The 22,207-nt window shown below is 36.0% G+C and overlaps 1 protein-coding gene across 1 annotated transcript; it reads left to right on the top strand.

Moving 5' to 3' along the window:
* The first annotated feature begins 1,018 nt into the window (after positions 1-1,018).
* Positions 1,019-20,424, top strand: LOC149822820 (small ribosomal subunit protein uS5c-like). The gene is made up of 2 exons (XM_089980067.1): positions 1,019-1,761; positions 20,035-20,424. The coding sequence occupies exons 1-2, from the start codon at positions 1,064-1,066 to the stop codon at positions 20,282-20,284; spliced, it is 948 nt and encodes a 315-aa protein (XP_089836193.1). The 5' UTR covers positions 1,019-1,063; the 3' UTR covers positions 20,285-20,424.
* Positions 20,425-22,207: the final 1,783 nt, after the last annotated feature.

Here is a 22,207-nt window from a genome sequence, read left to right as displayed (position 1 = left end):
TTTTTTTTTTAAATTGAGGGTCAGTTTCCTTTTTGGATCTTTGATTCATGCTCCAATTGGAGGAGATGTATGATGAGCTTTGGTCCATTAAATCTAGGAGAGCCTCCACACCACAGTCATGAATGGACTTTTAGATGGATAGAACCTTCAAAGCTAACCCGAAATTAGGAGAGGAGTAATCTCTTCCCCCAATTCTCTTGAACCAGATCTAAAGAAAGCTAGAAAATTAAAAAGAGAAAACTCAAAATTTTGGAAAAAATTGAAATTAGGCATTGTAACCTCCATTGTTTTCATTAACCTCCAAAACTCTCTCTTTGTTTTGACACAGAGAACCTCTATTTATAATAATGGATACCCTGCTTCCCAATTAAGTTATAACTTCTTTGCCTAATTAGGGCGGGATACTACTATTGACAAAGGAGAATTGTAAAGTAATTAGGTAAGTCATATATTCAAATTAGATGAGTCCATATCAATGTAGAGCTCATTGAATACATCAATTTTATTTTTTGAAACATCCTCAAACTCTTATATGATAAGGAGCAAGTCTCAATCAAACTTTATTATATATAGTATGTAAAACTTTTAATTGCCTATTTGACCCCACTAAATGAACTCACATGGACTAAAAAACAGTAGCAAATGATTCTTGATGGCCATCTGTAAACCCTGGAAATAAGCTTTCCAAGGGCTCAAGAATCCTTGAATTCCGATATTATATAACAAAGTTGTGCTATGTTGAAGTTGCATGTGTAAGCTTGCTCTCTTTATAAACCCAAATGTTGATCCGATTGACCTAAATATGCTCTAACATATCATATGACCTAAAGGTATTTTAGTTATTTTACTACGATCGTTATATATATCATATGACCTAATATATGCTCTAACACTTTAAAAGCATACCGACTCGACTGCACTTAGACTCGGAATTTACCGGTTCACGATTCCCGATTCGAACAACCTCCATCACGAGTCATAAATGTTCAAATCGTTGAGTGCTTTTGAAATTGGATAAGCCCTCTCCTTTCTCGCTTCTCTCGCACCTTGCCTAGTGGCACCAATGGCTGTTGCCTCATCCCTTTCTTCTCTCTTCTCCTCTCTGAAAATCCATTCCTCTCCATCCCAACTCACTTTTACGGCCTCCCCAAAAGCCATTTCCTACTCCTTGAGAAAACCCACCTGCACAATTCCACACTCTCCATTCAGACTCAATCCCCAATTTCGACTCCCACCGACCAGAGCAAAATCCTCAGACGACGACGGAATCGAAACATCCTTCTTCGACGAAGTGAACCCAGAAGAGGAGGTACCCTTCGAGCCAGTGCCCCCGCCGGAGGACTACGTCCCATTCCCTTCCTTCGACGAGCTCCCGCCGGAGACCGAAGAACAAATCGCGGCCGCCTACGAGGAGATCTACGGCACGGCTTACAGCGGTGTGAGCATTTTGGGGAATGACATCTATGTGATGGATGCCAAGGTGAAGAAGACGACTGGGTTCGGGTCGAAGAAGAAGAAGGAGAAGGTGAGGGACGGGTTCGAGGAGAGGGTGGTGCAGGTGAGGAGGGTGACCAAGGTCGTTAAAGGAGGGAAGCAGATGTCATTCCGCGCGATCGTCATCGTCGGCAATAAGCAGGGCCAGGTTGGGGTTGGCATCGGCAAGGCGAAGGAGGTTATCTCCGCTGTCGAGAAGTCGGCGACGAACGCAAGGCGGAATCTTGTCACTGTGCCCATGAACAAGAATTCTACCTTCCCTCATAGGTGAGATTCTCGGTTTGACCCCTTTTCCCACTTAGGTTCCTGTTTGAGAATTATGTGTTGTTCGAGCTGGCTCTTCAATTTTTAACCTCAATTGTTCTTTTTTAAATGGATGTTGTTTAGATTGAACATTTTCACGTAGAATGCTAAGTTGGGAGGCCTATTTGCCCATTACTTGCTTGTAACTTTCTAAGAGTTCGATGCTTGTTTTTATTGTTACTTTCATGTGGGCATTTCTCATTTGAAATTTGGTATAAATAGTTTTAGTGTTATGGAATTTGTTATGTGTATGTATGAGTTTCTTGGATTGAAATATGTTTTTTTTAAGGATTGAAGTGAAGCTAGGTTATGATTAGTGGTAAGATAGTCATGAAAGATTGTGATCTGTTGGTATCTTATATGCCATTAGCCGACTTACGTTTTTAATTGTGCTTGGCCAATCCTTTGAAGTAGCCTGTGCGTGATTTCCAGTCCATCATGTATTAACGTATTTGTTTAGGCTAGAGATGAGGAAGATACAAGACGAGAGGAGATAGAAGGTGATGCACGTAGGAGCCATGCCATGTTTGAGACAACCGTGGGGATAATTTTGCAGAAACATGCTCTAACTCCCAAAAAGTGAATATCTGATCAAGATAATATAAATTAATTATGCTTTTCACTAGAATAGTTCCAGCCCCTAAATTCCTATTATTCATAGCTAAAAATAAATGTCGCAACTCAATATCGCTATTAAACTTTAAGTGACATTGAGTCAACACAGTATGTTTAATGGCTTTTGATGCATATTCTGCCAGATTGTAGCTTATGGTCATTAGGTGAGTAGCACCTTGAGTTGCTGCATATTTTATTTAGATCAAGGTTGTAAAAAGCATATCGTAATCCGTATTGTCCAGGATCAAAGTAAGACACGTATCGTATCATAAAAAATCGTATTTTCACTAAAAAATTCTCTAAAACTCTAAATTTTTTTTTTGTAGAATACAAGCTAGATGTAACTAAACATAGATGTCATTAAATATTTATGATTCAAATAAACATTGATGTCTTATCTCATGTCACAATCAACTAAATATAGATCTCGTTAGACACAAGTTTTGTGACAAAAGATACAAAGCAACATCAGTCATCTTCACTATCAAGCATCCCACGTTCGACATCAAAGATGACATCTTGTTGTAGGCCTTGTGGACATCTTGTTGTAGGCCTTGTGGCTCTTGATTTGGTTGTGCAGCCACTGCCCGGGCATGTGCCTCTTGCTCCTTAATCTAATATTCATATTTCAGATTTCTTCTAATCGACATGCATTTCAGCTCGTCCCTTATCTGTAGCCAATGGACATTGTGACATGTTTCCACCAGTTGCTTCAATGTGCTCTTTCATGCGGTTCGGGTCTCCATGAAACACTAAATAACAAAATCTGCATCTCAAAGTAGCACACCCTATATGACCTTCAAGATCCTCACAATATCGCCACACTAGTCCATCACCATGTTGTAGACGTCTTAGTTGTCAAAAGTAGTGCCTAAGCGTAGGGACAACACTGCCTAGGCTTATGGGTCTAGGCGGTAGGGCCCTGTTTCTCCACCTAAGCTATCTCCACTTAAGCTGCAGGGACATATTGTTATTTTTTTGTCTCATTTTTTTCTTTTTTCTTTTCCTTTTCTTCCTCCTGCCCCAAAAGCTTTCTTTTTTGTTCTCTTATTTTCTTCATTTTTTGTTTTTCTTTTTACCTTCTTATTTTTTTCTTTTGCTTCTTCCTTCTCCTTTCACCCCTCTGCCTTCTCTTTTTTTCCTTTTCTTTTGTTTTTTCATTCTTTTTTTCTTTTTTCTTTTTTCTTTTTCCTCCTCTCGCCCCTCCACTCTCTTTTTATCTTTCTTTCTTTTTCTCCTATATATATATATATATATATATATATATATATATATATATATATATATATATATATATATATATATATATATATATATATGAGCATGGTTCATCCTATTCCCCTTTTCTTACTGTTAAGACCCTCCAAATATCAAAGTTTTGGGTGTTTTATGCTCAATTTGAACCATTAGATGTGTTTATCAATACTTATTTATTGAGAAACAAGCTTTGTTTCAAATTTTTTTGATGTAAAAATGTGAACATTTTATCATGAAGTTGTAGTACAATATTAATCAATGATTTTTTTACCTCTTTGAAACACATTTGAATATAAAGATGCTTAATTAATTACATGTTTTCTATTCAACAACAATCATAAACACATCTAACGGTTCATATCGAGCATAAAACATTTAAAAGCTATGGTTTTTGGTGGGTCCTAATAGTGACCTAATGAAACAAAGTCTCTCTCTCTCTCTATATATATATATATATTGCAATATGTTACATTGAATTACACACTTCATCCACAATTACAATCATATGTTTGTTACTAAATTTAACTATTTATGGTAATATTTTTGCTTTTCTTGATGATTTTTTTGTCCCGCCTAAGCTGACTAGTCCTACCTAGGCCTGAACTAGTCCTTTTAGGGTCCTTCACCTAGGCTCCGACTAGCGCTTTTGACAACTAAGGTGGACGCCAAGCCATTAATAAATCTAATCACCATAAGTACAATCGCTTAAGACAAAATAACACTACATGAAATGCCGAAAGGTTTTCAATTCATATCTCATTACAATAGTTAAAGTTACAATTTTTAGTTATAGAAACATACCTGTAGGCACCTCAATTTTGATCAACTAATTTTTTGAAAAAATCTCTCTTTGAAAACAAGGTGTTTCGGGTCATTTTCCAGTCAAAATTAGGTTCACGTGCATTTTTTACCTTCAAAACGACATTTTCAATTTTTTTGACCAAAATATGAGTTAAACTAGAGAATCTTAGCTTTCAAATGAGACAAAAATTAGATCAACCCTGTATTGGAGTAAAGAATATGACAAAAACAAGGTAATCTGTCTGACCAAAATCCTGTTTTTATGTAGGTCCCACTTTGAGTGCATTTTTTACACCCAAAATAATTGAATTTAGCTTTGCACTTAAAAGATGAATTAAAGTAGATGATGTTAGCTTCCCAACACATCAAACCGTGTTTCAATCTGACACTCAAACAAAGAGTTATGATAAAAATAATTTAGCCTGTCATAATGAATCCGAAGTACAACCCGATTTGAAACATGAAGATACAAAATTTCTATATCTATTCTATAGGAAGCCTCCATAATCCCTATCCATGACCTTGGATCCTTATCTTCCTAAAATGCCCTAGAAGCCACCTAGAAGTTTTCCCTCTTCTCTTAGAGATAAGTCTTCTTCATCCCTTAGGAATTTCTCTCACCTTAAATTCATTGAACTTTGTTATTTTCTGGTTGCTTAGCCCCTAAACTAGGTAACCTCAACTAATAGGATTCAATCTAATATCAAGAGCTAATCAGAAAGAGACTTCAAAACTTTCAACAAATAAGATTGTGTCACATCATCAGAAGCTGGATCTAGATTTTTGAACTAAAAATGCATAGGATCGAGACCTAAGTCACATAGGTGTGGGTACGAATGCAGATGCGGAAACGAGTGCGGATGTGACGATGTTGCACTTTAAAAAAACTTGGGTGCGAGGGTGCAGGGAGGGCATATATATAAAATTTTTAACAGTTTTAAGTTAACACTAATGAAATAAAAATAATCATCATATCATCAATTCATCATGCATAAATTCATGCAATAAATCAAATTAACAATCTACAATTGCTATTTCTTATCAATAAAAAATAACACCACACTGATGCATATATATATATATATATATATATGTATGTGTGTGTGTGTGTGTGTGTGCATTTATGTATTTATATGTATAATATAGACAAAACTAGACTTGGTTAGGGTTAACTGAATCTACTTTAGACAGAAATGGACCTCAATGTAGTTGACTTCACTCGACACAAAGGAACTTGTGTCTAAGTGTCGTACTCTCATGGATGCGGGTGCGACACGGGTGCAATGCCCTATTAGAAGAGTCCGTGTTACATAGATCGAGACTTAAATCCATTTCAAAATCTATAAATAGAGATCCACCCCTCTAGTCCAACCATCTAAAACTAGATTAAGGAAGCCCTGTCATATTGAGAGCTTAACCTAACCTGAACATCCTTATTCTGTTGAACCTACTTGCCAAATCTATGTCTTGGTCACCAATCATAGGATCCATTATGTTGGATCTAAACCTCCTTGAGCCCGTGCCCTGCTAAGGTGATGTCGAATTCGTCGTTCATTGGAGTCAATGTCTTAGGAGGGCTACCTAAGCCTGTGCTGAGTTTACTTTCTTCTCATTTTTAATTATTTATTTTATTTAGAGTGTGTTTGTCCCTAATTTCGTATATTTGTCTTTATTTAATGTTTTTTTGAGTGTTGTGGTGCCTTGCACCATTAACCTCACCTCTTTTATAGGACTAGAGTACGAGGTACAAGCCATCTTGCAAGCTATAGCCTAGTTATCAAGGATTTTGAGTCCCTGATACGGCTTATCCCTACTCACAGGAGGAAGAAAGGCGCAAAACTTGAAGAGCGGACCCCATATCTCTTGTTTCTAATATTTAGATCCGGTTTTTGGAATCTAATTTTTTTTCAGATAAAACCTTCTTTTTTGGTTTTCAAAATTTGGGGATCCAATGTATCATATCCCAACTCAATAATTTTCTATGTTTATTGTATCTTTCAATAGCCCGAGATGATGATGATTTATCTTCATCTTCTGAATCAGTGACCTCCTCTGACAATTTCACTCTAGCAATTGCTAGATGTTCTTGTGTTTTTTTATCTTTGATAAGATTAGTAAGAAGCTCAATACGAATATCAGTAGAAACATGATGGGTATATAATTTCATGGTAGAGTTGTTATGTCCCACAACATGACATTTAATTCTATACAATCCTTCGTGTGTTACAAAGCCACAAAAGTTACACTTCATTAGTCCTTTCAATGTGGACCTTAAGTCAATTGGTATACTATATTTCAATGCGCGATCTTTTGGGAGACTTCCTCTAAAACACTACCCTCCATCAACCTCTTAGGGCCTAGATTACTAAATCTAATTACTATAAACATGTAAAACAAAGTTCAATAACATACTTAGGAACATATTTTGAGTTTAAGGGCATAAAAAAATGGGATTAAGGGTAAAAATGAATGAATATCTTCTAAAAACATCAAAAAGGAAATGAACTTACCTTCTTCTTGTTAAGATGTACATACTGTTAAAATATTATGTCTCTTTTAACTGTAAATTGAAATACCCATCAGGGGTATTTCAGTCCTTTTACTCAATAGGTGTCAGCCACCCTAATGAGCTAACATTTTTATTTTTTCTTTTTTATTTACTTTTGCTTTTTACACTTTTTTTCTTTTTGACTGTTGTGAAAGGGACAGCTCCATATAGCTGTTGGAGCTGCCCCAACAGTCACAAATGTGACCGTTGGGTGCAGCTCCAACAGTCATATTGAGCTGCACATGTGGCTTTTTTTTGCATTATAAATAGGCCTTAGTGGCCCTTGTAAACATATTCTTTTTTGGTGAGTGCATATGCAATATTGTAAAGCCCCTCTTGGGAACTTATGAATTGAAGTTCATTTTGTTTCATGCTGTTGTGCATGTGTATCCGTGCCTTCGTGCACTTGTGAGTGTTCTCCTTTGTGCCTTTGTGCACTCTTTGTATTTCTTGTATTGTGGTGTTACACACAATCTCTTTTTGTAGAGATTTTCACATGGTATCAGAGCAAGGTTGTTTGGAGAAAGAAATTGGTGTGATTCTTCTCAATATCAAGTGCCTCGAAAAACGTGCCTTCAACTTTTTGGTGATTGGAGTGGAGGCTCTTCTTCATTCAATATTTTAGAAGATTACTACAACAAGAAAGATTTAAAATCTTATTGTGGTACGTATTCTTTTCTCTCTTCTTTCCTCTCTAATGGGTGAGAAAGACTCCCATTTTTCTCTTGGTTTCAAGCTAAATGGCTCAAATTATCATGTGTGGGCCGGAAATATGGAAGCTCACATCAAAGGGAAAGGGCTTTGGGGTTACATTCAAGGCTCGATTCCGGAACCCGAGCCTAAAATTACTTTGGTTAAAAAAGGAGAAATCAAAATCCTTGAGGGAGATGAAAGAAGTAATGCTCTTGAGGAATATAGTAGGAAACATGAGCAATGGGAAATGAAGAATTTTAAGATCTTGTCTTGGATTTCCTCTTCCGTTGAGACAAGGATTAATGCCAACATTATAAAGTTTAAAAAGGCTTCTCAAGCGTGGGAGTATCTTGAGAAGATGTATACTTCTAGGGACTTGTCCCATAAGTATTATCTTCAAAAGAGAGCGTTAACTCTTGTTCAAGGTGATATGTCTATAAGAGAGTATTTTGCGGAACTCTCTTCAATTTGGGATGAGCTTGCCATGCTTGAACCCAAGTGGAGTGGAGAAGCCATAGAGCTTCATCATAAGCAATTAGAAGAAGACCGATTCTTCAATTTTTTGAATGGGCTAAGGCCCGAGTTTGAGCAAATAAGATCTTCTCTCCTATCCTCTTTTACCTCTCCTTCTCTTGAAGATGTCTTAACTAAATTAAGTGGAGAGGAAACCCGTATGGGCATTAGCAAGCAAAATCCTAGTGTGCTTGCAATGTCCACAAATCAAGAAGAATGTGATGGTGTTAATGCCGTTTCTAGACCCGGTAACAATTTAAGAACATATAGACCTCCTCATTTTAAGAATCAAAATCAAGGAGGAAGAAGAGATTATAGCAAAATCTCGTGTCACTTTTGCAAAGAACCGGGTCATATCAAACCGGTTTGCCCAAAATGGAAGAAACTTCTAGCAATGGCAACTACATCTCAACCATCCAAAGAGGAATATTCAAAAGAAGCTCTATCTCTCAATCAAATTGTGGAGGCTCTTCAACCTCTTCTAAAAGGAGCTATTTCCGGTGCCGCCGTATCCACCTCTTCTCCTCCAGGTAAAACTTCTTGGCTCTTAGATTCGGGTGCATCCTTTCATATGACCCCAAACATTTCATCTCTTTCCGAGTATTCTAAAAATGTGTCACCTTCTTTTGTTTCGACCGCGGATGGTACTTCTCTAGAAATTAAGGGAATTGGAAATTTTAAAACCCAAAACTTCTTTATTCCAAAAATTAGACTTATACCAAAATTAAATTTAAACTTGCTTTCCGTTTCTCAACTCACAGACCTTGGGTGTAACATTCAATTCTCATCTAATAAATGTTTAATACAGGATCACCGGTCCGGGAGATTGATTGGGGAAGGCTCTAGGAAAGGAGACTTGTACTATGTGGACTTTCTTCAAATTCCTAAAAACACCTTTTGTAATGTGGCCCAACATAAAGACATAAATGTTTGGCACAAGAGACTTGGTCATCCCAACATTACCAAGTTATCCTATCTACATTTTGTTAAAGATCTTTGTAAAAATACTTTATCTTGTAATGATTGTATTCTTGGAAAAATGAGAAGTATACCTTTTGAACCAAGAACTATGTTTAGTACTAAACCTTTTGAAATTATTCACTCGGATGTTTGGGGACCGGCACCTGTCATATCCAAAGGTGGTTTTGCTTACTATGTGATTTTTGTAGATGATTTCTCACGATATTGTTGGATACATTTTCTCAAACATAAGCATGAAGTTTTTTCATGTTTTAAAACATATCATATGATGATTAAAAATCAATTTAATAGTAATTTAAAGATATTTAGGACTGATTCCGGAGGTGAATATCTCTCTAATGAGTTTAAGAAATATCTTGAGGATTGTGGCATTGTCCATCAAAGATCGTGTCCTAAGACCCCACAACAAAATGGTTTGGCCGAAAGAAAGCATAGGCATATCATTGAAACCACTAGAACCCTTCTCATTTCCCAAAATATTCCTAAAAATTTTTGGGCCGAAGCGGCTCTTGCTTCCGTCTATCTTATCAACCGACTTCCATCCAAAAATTTAGATAAAATTTCTCCCTTTGAGATTCTATATGAAAAAGAACCTGATTATAATAGGTTGAGAGTTTTTGGTTGTAAGTGCTTTGTTCTTACCGATAAAAATGATAAACTCTCACCAAAAGCCATTCCTTGTGCTTTTCTTGGCTATTCGGAAACTCAAAAAGGATTTCGATGTTATGACTCTAAGAATGATAAATTATATGTTTCAAGGAATGTAACTTTTTTGGAAAATGATAGTGGTTTTGACAAAAATGAATCTCATTTAGAAAATGCCGATTACTCCTTTCTTTTTGACCTTTTATCTAAGGATGATGATATCTCTAGTGATGATGAATCAACATATAATAGTGAAAATGAAATGGTTGTGATCAACAATAACTCTAACCCTTCTACCCTTCAAGAAGAAAATGTATCTAGAGAACCCATCACTTATTCGCATAAAGATAGAAGCACCTTTAGGAGTGCTATTGAACTATATAGTGAACCTAGTGAGACTATTTCCACTCATGATTCTCATCCTAGGAGAACTGAAAGAACTAGAAGGACTCCCTCTAGATTCGTATCTTTTGATTCTTTCTCTCCTAAATATCGAGCTTGTTTGAGTGCCATTCACTCTTATTTTGAACCAAAAAATTTTGGAGAAGCCAAACAATGTACTGAATGGAGAGAAGCCATGGAGAGTGAACTCAAAGCTCTTAAGAAAGCTAACACTTGGGAATTTCAATCTCTTCCCAATGGCAAGAAAACTATAGGATGTCGATGGGTGTTCAAGGTCAAGACTAAGAGTGATGGTTCTCTTGAAAGGTATAAGGCTCGTCTTGTAGCTAAAGGGTACAGTCAAGAATATGGGATTGACTATGAAGAGACATTTGCTCCAGTAGCTCGTATGGTTACTGTCAGATGTCTTATCACCATTGCTTCAATTCGAAAATGGAATATTTACCAAATGGATGTCAAAAATGCCTTTTTAAATGGAGATCTTAATGAAGAAGTTTACATGGATGCTCCACCTGGTATGGAAATCCCTAAAAATAAAGTTCTTCGTCTTCGTAAAGCTCTTTATGGACTGAAACAAGCACCCAAGGCTTGGCACGATAGGTTTAACAATGTAATGACTGAAAATGGTTTCACTTCATGCTATACTGACACTGCATTGTTTGTTAAGAAATCTGATGCAGGGATTGTTATATGTTGATGATATGTTAATAACAGGTGATGATATCAAAGGAATCAAGAGCATTAAATCTATTTTGACTTCAAAATTTGAAATGTCAGACTTAGGATTTCTGACATATTTTTTAGGAATTGAGGTTGCCTATTCTCAGAGAAGCTATTTTTTGTCTCAAACTAAACTTGCTTGTGAGATTCTTGATAGATCAGGAATCACAGATGACAAGGTCTGCGAAACTCCTGAAATAGTAGGTTCAAAGATGAAGATTGATGATGGGATTCTCTTAAAAGATCCCACACCTTACCGGCAACTGGTTGGATCCCTAACGTATCTCAGCATTACCAGGCCTGATATTTCTCATGCAGTACATGTTGCTAGTCAATTTCAACATGCACCTACTACAGTCCATATGAGCGCCATCCTTCGCATCATCAGATACATAAAGGGTACAGTAAACAAGGGAGTATTTCTATCTTCTACGTCTGAATTAAGTTTAATTGCTTATACTGACTCTGATTGGGGAGGTGACACAAATAACCGTCACTCCACCACTGGTTTCTGTATTTTTTTTAGGTGAATCATTAATCTCTTGGAGATGCAAGAAGCAACAAAAAGTATCGCTTTCATCCACCGAAGCTGAGTATAGAGCCATGGCATCTACTACCATGGAGATTGTTTGGATTCGCAACTTGTTGGAAGATATGAATATTCAAGTTCAAGGACCCACAAAATTATGTTGTGATAATAAAAGTGCAATCTACATTGCCAAAAATCACACATTTCATGAGCGCACGAAGCATATCGAGATGGACTGCCACTATGTTCGTGAAGAATATTTAAGAAAAACCATTGACCTTCCTTATGTTACATCAGAATATCAACTGGCAGACTTCTTCACTAAGGCGCTGTGTTCTCTAAGATTTAACTTCCTTCTTGGCAAACTTTCGGTCGTGACACCCTAAGTTTGAGGGGGAGTGTTAAAATATTATGTCTCTTTTAACTGTAAATTGAAATACCCATCAGGGGTATTTCAGTCCTTTTACTTAATAGGTGTCAGCCACCCTAATGAGCTAACATTTTTATTTTTTCTTTTTTATTTACTTTTGCTTTTTACACTTTTTTTCTTTTTGACTGTTGTGAAAGGGACAGCTCCATATAGCTGTTGGAGCTGCCCCAACAGTCACAAATGTGACCGTTGGGTGCAGCTCCAACAGTCATATTGAGCTGCACATGTGGCTTTTTTTTGCATTATAAATAGGCCTTAGTGGCCCTTGTAAACATATTCTTTTTTGGTGAGTGCATATGCAATATTGTAAAGCCCCTCTTGGGAACTTATGAATTGAAGTTCATTTTGTTTCATGCTGTTGTGCATGTGTATCCGTGCCTTCGTGCACTTGTGAGTGTTCTCCTTTGTGCCTTTGTGCACTCTTTGTATTTCTTGTATTGTGGTGTTACACACAATCTCTTTTTGTAGAGATTTTCACACATACATACATGAATATATATATGTGTATGTATTGTTATACATATATATTTGTTTCATATTGTACATATATACATTATATATGTATTCACATATATATTATTTATAATAATATAATAGGTAAATATCCTCTAGGGTAGGGGTATTTTTATCATTTTACTCATGCAATAGAGTCTGTTTATTAGAAATAATTTTTTCTTTATTTATTATTTTTTTTTGCAATTTTCCCTTTTAAGCAAGGGCTCTATGGTCTTTTGACCATAGAGTCATTGGAGGTTCTCCAACAGTCATAAATATGACAATTGGGAGCTCCCAACGACTCTATTGAAAACTGCCGTTTGGTCTCTCTCCCCCTTGTAATGTGTATATAAAAGGGCTTTGTTCTCCCTCAATTGTTAATGCTTCTATTAAACATTTATGCTCAATAAAAATCAATATTTTTTACATTTTGTGTTTTTCTATTTAGTTCCTTAATGTTTTATATGCACTTTGTGCTTGTGTTGCCCCCTTGATAGCTATTGTTTTGTCCTATAGTGGACTTGTGCTTGTACACATTGTGTTGCGATCTTGTAATCCTTAATGGAATTTGTTTGTGCTTATGTACTTTTGTAATCGTAATCTTGGAAAGCCTTTAGTGGCATTGTTTTTGTATTTTTCGCTATTTCATTACATGGTATCAAAGCAAAAAAATTCTTCTTAACATTTTGCCTCTTTTGGGTCTTGGGATTCTTTGGTCCGAGTTTGTGTGGCTTGGATTAAAGAGAAATATGGACGCGATATGTATCTTATATCTTTAAGTATTTTTTGTGTTATCTATTCCATGCATTATGTATGAGAAAACACTTATTTTTTTATTGTTAATATATATACATATATATATATGTTATTATTTATTAAAAAATATCTTTAAATGGTTTTTTAATCATCATTGGCTTGTGTTTTATTAAATATCTTATAAGACTTATTTGTTTATTTTTTAGAAATTAGATATATGTATGTTTTGAAACCATGTTTGAATCTTAATTTTTCAAAACTTGCTTTATTTGATATATATGTATAATGTTGTATGCATTGTATGATATGGTATGATACAATATGATACACACTCGTATAGCAATATGAGTGTGTATCGTATGATACACCTTCAACATACTTTAAAAAGGGTTGGGCTGAATCGTATTTTTAATTTTTGGATTTTGAAGACCTCTTGAGGGCCAACTTCCTCGTCTACGCAAAGGCCATTAGAGAAGAACCCACACATTCTATGAGCCGTGAGAGCAATTTGGGGGTTGATTTGTGCACAAGGGAGAGGGTTTTTGTGTAAGAGTGTATTTACACCCTTTTTCTATTCAAGGAAATGAGATAAGGTAAAAAATCTTCATTATTTGTTTCTTTTGTGTATGATTGAAGTTGAAGGTGTAATGAAATATCGGAAAATACAAAAACAATGCCACTAAGGGCTTTACAAGATTATGATCACAAAAGTGCATAAGCACAAACCAATGCCATTAAGTGCTTACAAGATCACAGCACAATGTGCACAAGCACAAGTCCATTATAGGACAAAACAATAGCCATCAAGGGGCAACAACACAAGCACTAAGTGTATATAAAATATTAAGAAACTAAATATAAAACTACAAAATGTAAAAATATTTATCTTTATTGAGCATAAATGCTTAAGAGAATCATTAACAACTGAGGAGAAACAAAGCCCCTTTATATACACATTAGAAGAGAGAGAGACCAAATGAAAGCTCCAAGTAGACATATTTATGACTGTTGGAGAGCCTCCAACAACTATATGGTCAAAACACCTTAGAGTCCTTAAAAAATCAAATTTAAAAAAATAAATAAATAAAAAAGAAAAAAATCGTTCTTAATGAACAATCCCTAGTACATAAGTAAAATGATGAAAATACCCCTAGAGGATATTTACCTATTACATTATTATAAATAATATATATATATGTATATATATACAATATGAAACAAATATATATGTATGACAAAACATACGTATATGCATGCATCGGCTATCTCTATCTTTACGACATGATGCATCAAAGATGTCCTTTCTCAATCCATCGCATCTTTAAGAGCCTGTAGAAAGAACAAATTAAAAGATTCCAACTACACAAGAAAAATATCCTAGCCTAATAGTTATAAAGTTTTAAAACCAATATATTGTAAAACACGAATAAAATTTTCAAACAAAGTAGTAATAATTTTTATAAACATTAGGTAATCATTAAGAAAGACAAGAGGAGTATTCCTCAACGGATGAAGTTTTATGAAATCGAACCATACTCATAAAATCAACATATTTTTCAATAAAACATAACATTGGCCATAAGAAAATTTGATCATTAAAGGACATATGATTCATCAAGAAGAGATAAAGAATCATGTATAAATAATATCCTAAGTATTTCAATCATGCATATAATAAAAAAAAAGTTGTCTAAAAAAAAGCTAATTAACATCATGCATAAAATAATGTGAACAAGATAATTAATGTGAAACACACATATGTATCGAACATGCAATTAAAGCATATTTAATGCACATAAGACGATAATAAAAATAGCTATTTTTATCAATAAAATGCACATAAAATGCATGATTTTAATGTAAAGAATCAAATATTCTTAAATTCCAAACAAAAGTGTCCACTAATATCAAGTGGACAATACACAAGTGTTTTCGTAAGGACCACCACTCTCAACACCCACAAAGGGGCACAAGCAAGAAGGCTCACAATATAAAGAAAACCTCAAGTATGCAAAAAATGCTTGAAATTTTTATCCATAAACATCTTCCGTACATTAAAAAATAAGTAGTAAAAGATTAGAAATTTCAAGGAGAGATTTAGAAAAACCCACATAACAAAGAGAATGATATTTGCAAATCAACACTAATTTGTAAAAAATATGAAGAGATTTAAATTCTCACAAATATCAAAAAGTGATATTTTGCAAATTTCAATAATAGTTTGACCACCACAAGCAATCACCTCCTAAGCCTCCAAACCTCAAACATCAAGTGTATCAACGACTAGAATAAGAGCATAATAATCATGTCACTAAATGGACAAAAACACACACGAAAGTGTGTAAACATTTCTTGTTTACATATAATGACACTTAAAAAAAGTATATCAACCACTAGAACAAGAGCATAATGCCAACAATTGGTTAAAATAACACACAAATGTGTAAATAAATATTTCTTGTCTACATATAATGATACTAAAAAATCAAATGCATCAGCGACTAGATCAAGAGTATAATGCTAATGATGTGCTAAAATCACACACGAAGGTATGAATAAGCATCTTTTGTCTACATATAATGACACTAAAAAAATCAAGTGTATCAATGACTAGATCAAGAGTATATTTATAATGTCAATAATGGGCAAAAAATACACACGAAGGTGTGAACAAATATCTATTGTCTACATATAATGATATTTAGATAAGAGGCATAATAGGAGGAAACACTAAAGGTACAAATTACTGGCAGTTAAAGCTTTTGAACCAACCACTATAGTCACTATGAATAGATGCAAATGCACTATTGTCCCCTTCTTTCTTGGACAACAAGAAAAGGACCTTAATGTCTTGGACTTTTGAAAAGTCGCATGGGAGAGACGCCCATTAGAATACACTAGCTTGCCACTGCAAGTGGATTGGTATGTCAAATTCCTTCCGAAGGAAAAGTTGGAAAGAGAATGTGATCCTTCGTGACATGTTATCCATCACTACTGGTGAGTGGCCATTATGAAGTCTGTTCTTTCAAGCAACTCAGGTATGCATCCTGAGTGCCCTTTTTATAGCAGGATCCAGTTCAGTCTTATTAAAGTTGTCATCCAGAATGAATGTGTATTTGCATGTGTTCTTGTTGCAGCTGTTGCTAGTTATTTGAAATTGATTAGCCAATTGGCAGTGTCTATGGTCTAGGCAGCCATTTCATGTATTGTTAAGCACCTGAAGTGGAGTTGTTGTATGTTTGGATACTCTGAAACATGATACAATGCCTTCAGGCATTTCAATAAGTTCACATTACTATCCAGAGGATATTGTTCTTGCTTACTTGCTTCCATCTGTTACCTGAAAGCTCTTTCAATTAAATATGGAGAAGGTGAAAGCAGAACAATGCGAAGGCAAAGAGAGATTAGACATTGAGGTGCAAACTGCAATGGCAACATTTTTAGTGTTAGCTTTATGTATTGATTTTGTTTACTTAAGCTATATTGTGCCTAGGAATGGTAGCATTAGAAGGGATATATATTTGACTTCACTGACAAAAATGGTTATATATTTGACTTGACTATAGAAAATGTACTGTCAACAACTCTCCAGCAATTCCTTCATACTACGTGTATGGAGTTCTGATCTTACCTTCGATTTTTCTCATTATCCATCTCCTTACCTTCGATTTTTCTCATTATCCATGTCCTTTGAACAGAGTGATACACAACATCCTTATGCTTATCATGGAGGGTGGCACACTATTTCTCTCATGTGATACATTTGATGGATGCAAGAAAGTTTGACTATTTCTATCGCTTGAATTTTCATAAATGTCTTCTTTTGCTTTCAGGAACCCTTTTTAAGTTTAATGATCAAGTGAAAATTGTGAGTGGATGAGAAGTGAAGCATAGACCTCATCTCTCACCTCCTGCTTGGAACCTTGGTCATTTCTTTTTCTACCTTCCCAGTTCTGATCATTCTAATTCATTGACTCATTGTTTGCTTTATCTCAAACTGATCTGCTTCAGGTAGCGCTTGTCTGACAGCCACTTTGTACTAATTCTCCAATTGATTGATCTATTGATCTATATGGTTAGCAGATATTTTCTTCTTTTGGAAGGAATTATTTCCAACACAATGCGATTGTCATAACTAATGTCGCCTTCAAACTTTCTCCAACTTAATATACGACATATTCTATTGGTTCTTCATGTTCAAAACTTTCAGGCATATGATCTTTAACACAAGTTTTTTTTTTGATAGGCCAGCTGGGGGATCACCCCCATCAGATTCGAATCGGAGACCCCTCGGTTATGATAGTGTGACCCAACCATCAAGCTAGCTCATTCCACCCTTTAATATAAGCATTGTTGTGTTCAGTAGTTGCTAGCATTCTTAAAGTTAAAAGCCAGTGTTGTTCGGACATGTGAATACCATTTAGTTAGACTCAGCAAATGAATATATATGTGAATGTGAACGTGTTTGTGCTCATATACCTGACTCATGGGTAGATGTAGTGCACTAGAGACCTGCAACCCAGCACATTGTTTAATATAAGCATTGTTGTGTTCAGTAGTCGCTAGCATTCTTAAAGTTAAGAGCCAGTGTTGTTCGGACATGTGAATTCCATTTAGTTAGACTCAGCAAATGAATAAATATGTGAATGTAAACGTGTTTGTGCTCATAATCCTGACTCATAGGTAGATGTAGTGCACTAGAGACCTGCAACCCAGCACATTGGTTGCATGTTATGGGTGACCTGAGGTGCACAATCAAGTAACCATTCGTCCATGTATTGATGCTGCTAACAGCTTCATGAATTCTTCGGCCAATAATAGTTGTTTTTTCATTATCAAATATTTTGTATAAGTATGGTCTTCGAATTTGCAAATTTACCTCCTGTTTGAGGAAATCAGATGATTTTTTCCATCTTGTTGGGCTGCTTAAGAAACTCTGTTCAGTGGTCTTTTAATCCACTTTGACTACTTACATATCTAGTTAGCTCATCAACAAAATTTGTTATAAATTCTAATAATTAGATGATGAACTTGACTTGATTCTACCCATGAGTGATCAGACTATATGCCTATTTATTATTTTGTTCAAGCGCTTATTCATATGTATTGGTGCCTATTATTATGTCAGTCAAGAACCGTTACAAATTAAGACTATTTTACGCTTTTGTCTTCTGTTTTCTCTCCATGCTCATTCTCTTTTGCATTCTGCATTGATAAAACTACTATTTAAGATCCTTATTGCATATTTGAATTCTGCAAATTAACCTCAGTACTTACTGAATTTCTAGCTAATTTTTATCCCAATCAAATCATGTCGAATTGTTCGATGACCACATTTTAGTATGTGGACCCTTTTATTGGATCAGGATAAACTTCAGTTTTCTTCCATTCTCTTAGAGATAAGCATTGATGTAGCTGGGAAAAATAAAATATATAGAACAACAAAAATGTCTTGTAAATTGGGCATTGTGTGCAAGACTGGACTGATGCTGCTGGAGTGTATACCATTATAAAAATCAAACTAAATATGACTCTGTTTGAGAGCTGGCAACTGAGGATGCATCTATGAAATCCATAATTGCTCCAGGAATTATGATTTTAGCATTTCCTACTTTCCTGTTTGGGAGCAGCAGCATCAAATTTACTAACTCATTGTTCACCTTGTTTGGGATAGACCAAGTTCAATGGTGGATGCAGTATTTGCATCCTCAATTGCTATCTCACAAACAATGACCCTGTTTTGTCTGTTACACAGCTATTAACAATCTTATAGTGTCGCATTCAATTCAACCATAAACTTTAAAATTATACATTACACACGTCTTAATTAACTGAAATAACTAGTAAGCATGATTTCCAGGAAATAAGGCAAGTGCTATTTGTAATCAAAAGAAGCAGTGAATGAGAAACAACAAACCTGAAAATGAAAGAAATTTTATTTTGCATACAAAAAAATATATTGAGCTATGAGTTCCAACATAAAAAAATGAAACTTATGGAATGACGCTATGACTTCCATCACAACAATACACCCATGGCAAAGACAAACTTACCACAAAAATTTGGATTTTAATAACAAATTGCCATAAAACACAAACTCAAATAGAATTTTAGAAGAAGATATTCAAAGACAGTGGATACAACAAAATAACCCCAGAAATAGGAAGAAGAATGCAACATACGTGAGGCAGTAGATATGCAATAGCAGAATAATACCTGCAATTTGCTGTGTTTTTGGATCAGAAGGCAGGGAAGAGAGGCACAGACCAGCCTCTACTTCTCAATCCAGAGAGAGAGAGAGAGAGAGAGAGAGAGAGAGAGAGAGAGAGAGAGAGAGTTTTCTAAAAGAGTCAAGGCCAGTAGGTCAGGAGTTAAGGTGGTAGTTAGGAAGGTAGCTGGGAAATCAACAGGAGCACTGGAGCATCCACGGGAGTGGACGTCAGTGTAGATGTTGATAATTACCACCTCCCTCATAGAGCAATTGGTTTGAGGATTTAGAATCGGCAGCTGCTATCTAAATGCCCTTATTTCCTGTTTTTACATGCTTCCAAACAAAATTTACTGCCGAGGATTCCACATCTCCACTCCGACCACCTCCGATGATTGGCTCCCAAACAGCGCTTAAATGGTGTCGAAAAGTTTATATAAGTTTCTGATTTCTTCCTGGGCCACCACTGTGGTGGTGATATATTAGTAGCCACAAGAACCTATGGTCACTGTCCAAAAGTTTTTAGACAATTTGAGAAATTTTCATGTTGAACTGTTCAGTTGGTAAAATTAGTTGAATTGACTTTGCCTTTTATTGTAGCATGGATCTAATGCATGACATTTTCTTGTGCTGTGCATCAACAGGGCAGATGGAGATTATGGGGCTGCTAAGGTGATGCTGCGGCCTGCTTCACCTGGTACTGGTGTCATTGCAGGTGGAGCTGTGAGGATTGTGTTGGAAATGGCAGGCGTAGAGAACGCACTTGGAAAGCAATTGGGCAGCAAGAATCCACTCAACAATGCCAGGGCAACCGTTGATGCTATCTCAAAGATGAGGCATTTCCGGGATGTTGCTCGTGAACGTGGGATCCCTGTGGAGGAGCTTTGGAAGTGAGACAATAACCACTTTTTGGAGATCATTCCTGCCATTCTCCCGTGTTTTATATGATTTAGTTCGCTCAATTTTTGTCTTCCTGTCTTGCCAGAATACTGAATTCTTTCACTTAATTGTAAATGTCGTTGGCGTTGTTGCATTCGGTCGTGAGAGAGAGAGAGAGAGAGAGAGAGAGAGAGAGAGAGTCGGTCGTGCCTGCCTTGAAGCATGATTCTTAAACCGACTTTATTGGCTAAAAATTACTCTCATTTTCAAAGATATTCTGGGTTGGGACAAGCCAGATTCAGATTCAGACCCAGGTGAAGGATACCCAAACAAGGTCTAAGTCTAAGAAGGTATTCAGATCTTGCTGGTCTAACCTGATAATGCGCATTGACCATAGAAGGATGGGTTCAACTCCAGATCCTATGAGCTTTTCGGGTCGGACCATCAGGTATCACCATGAGTCAGATTCCACAAAGCAAGATTAAGGATACACCTACTCGGTCATGAATGATTAAACTACTTGCTGAAAAAAATCTTGAGAGCGTGGCTTGTGACTGGTTTAGACTTGTAATTTGGGGTGAAAATGGATCAGGTTTGGTCAGACATCTAATCTGAATATGATACACTATGATTTATGCACAGATGTGGGTCCTTTAATTAAGATTCTAATGTGCTTTAGTATCATAATAAGTTCTGTTTAATCAAACTATTTGTGGATTAAGATCAATGATTTGTGTCAGATCTACACTCACAACACTCCAGTTGCACTCTTCCATTTCATCCACTCAACCTTTATCCTATGATTTACATCTCCATCAATTTCTCCATACTATTGAATGATAGATCCCAAATATTCGACGAAGGCTTAATGATGCTCCAGTTAGAAGGATGGAGAAACGGAAAAATATATTAATTAAAAGAGGTCGGGGTAGGCTTAGGAAGACATGAATGGAGGTGATAGAAAAGGATATGAATGCTTTGAACCTCGCCGAGGACATGGCATGAGATAGAAATGAATGGAGGAGAAGGATTCATGTGAAAGACCCAGAATGATTTTCTTTGTTGGTTCATATCGCCGACCCCAATTGTTTTGGGATGAAGGCGTAGTTGTATTATTGATCCCGTGTTAAAGCAATTTCGATGTAAAATCCCAGGCAAGTGGAGCTCCTAGCTTCAGCCTTGCAGCAAGGGACAGCCTCCGCAAACACAAGACATCCCTTCAATTTAGATATATACCAATGTTGTCACTATCGGTATCGGCCCCCAATCATTTGGCCGATACCGATACTTAAGTGAATCGTTCTGTATCAGCCAAAAAATACAATAAAAAAACATTGTCAATCAGAACGTGACACATGTTAAAATCATTAAAACAATATTTAAAAATGAGTTTTTAGCATTTTTATATTTATTAGAAAATAGCCGATTGAGGGATGATGCCCTTTCATTTTATGCCGATACCATAGGTATCTGCCGATACTGACATTGATATATACAACCCGATCCCTTAGCCAGGAGTGCAGTATCCTTGGGGACAATCCATTTACTTTTTCTTTCTTTTTTTTTTCACGTAAGAACTGGTTCCTGAGTCCCTTTTCTACCGAACCTAGGGAAGCAAACGGTTCGAATGTAGAACAGTTAAATACATGGGGATTCGGATTCAGATCAGCCAAAAATTGCGAAACCTCCATCCTAGTTTCAGCCTATTTCTATCCCTAACAGAAACCGGAAATTTTGTATGTATATATATTTCAGATCCTGATTGATTCATATTTAATGGGATCCGAACTGTTCGCATGATCTGGCCCATATTCGATCCGTTTGGTCCCCTTGTTGTAACTTGTAACCTGCAAGCAACCAACCCCAAAAACTTTTGAGAGAGTTGTACTTGCAAGCAACCAACCCCAAAAACCTGAGAGAGTGTCTGAGATCTGTAAC

This window comes from Nuphar pumila, chromosome 11, assembly GCF_984573655.1.
Source record: "Nuphar pumila chromosome 11, dmNupPumi1.hap1.1, whole genome shotgun sequence".
In the NCBI taxonomy this organism is placed as follows: Eukaryota; Viridiplantae; Streptophyta; class Magnoliopsida; order Nymphaeales; family Nymphaeaceae; genus Nuphar; species Nuphar pumila.
Note: the sequence above shows the minus strand (reverse complement) of the source record. Positions and strands in the feature narration are given on the sequence as shown.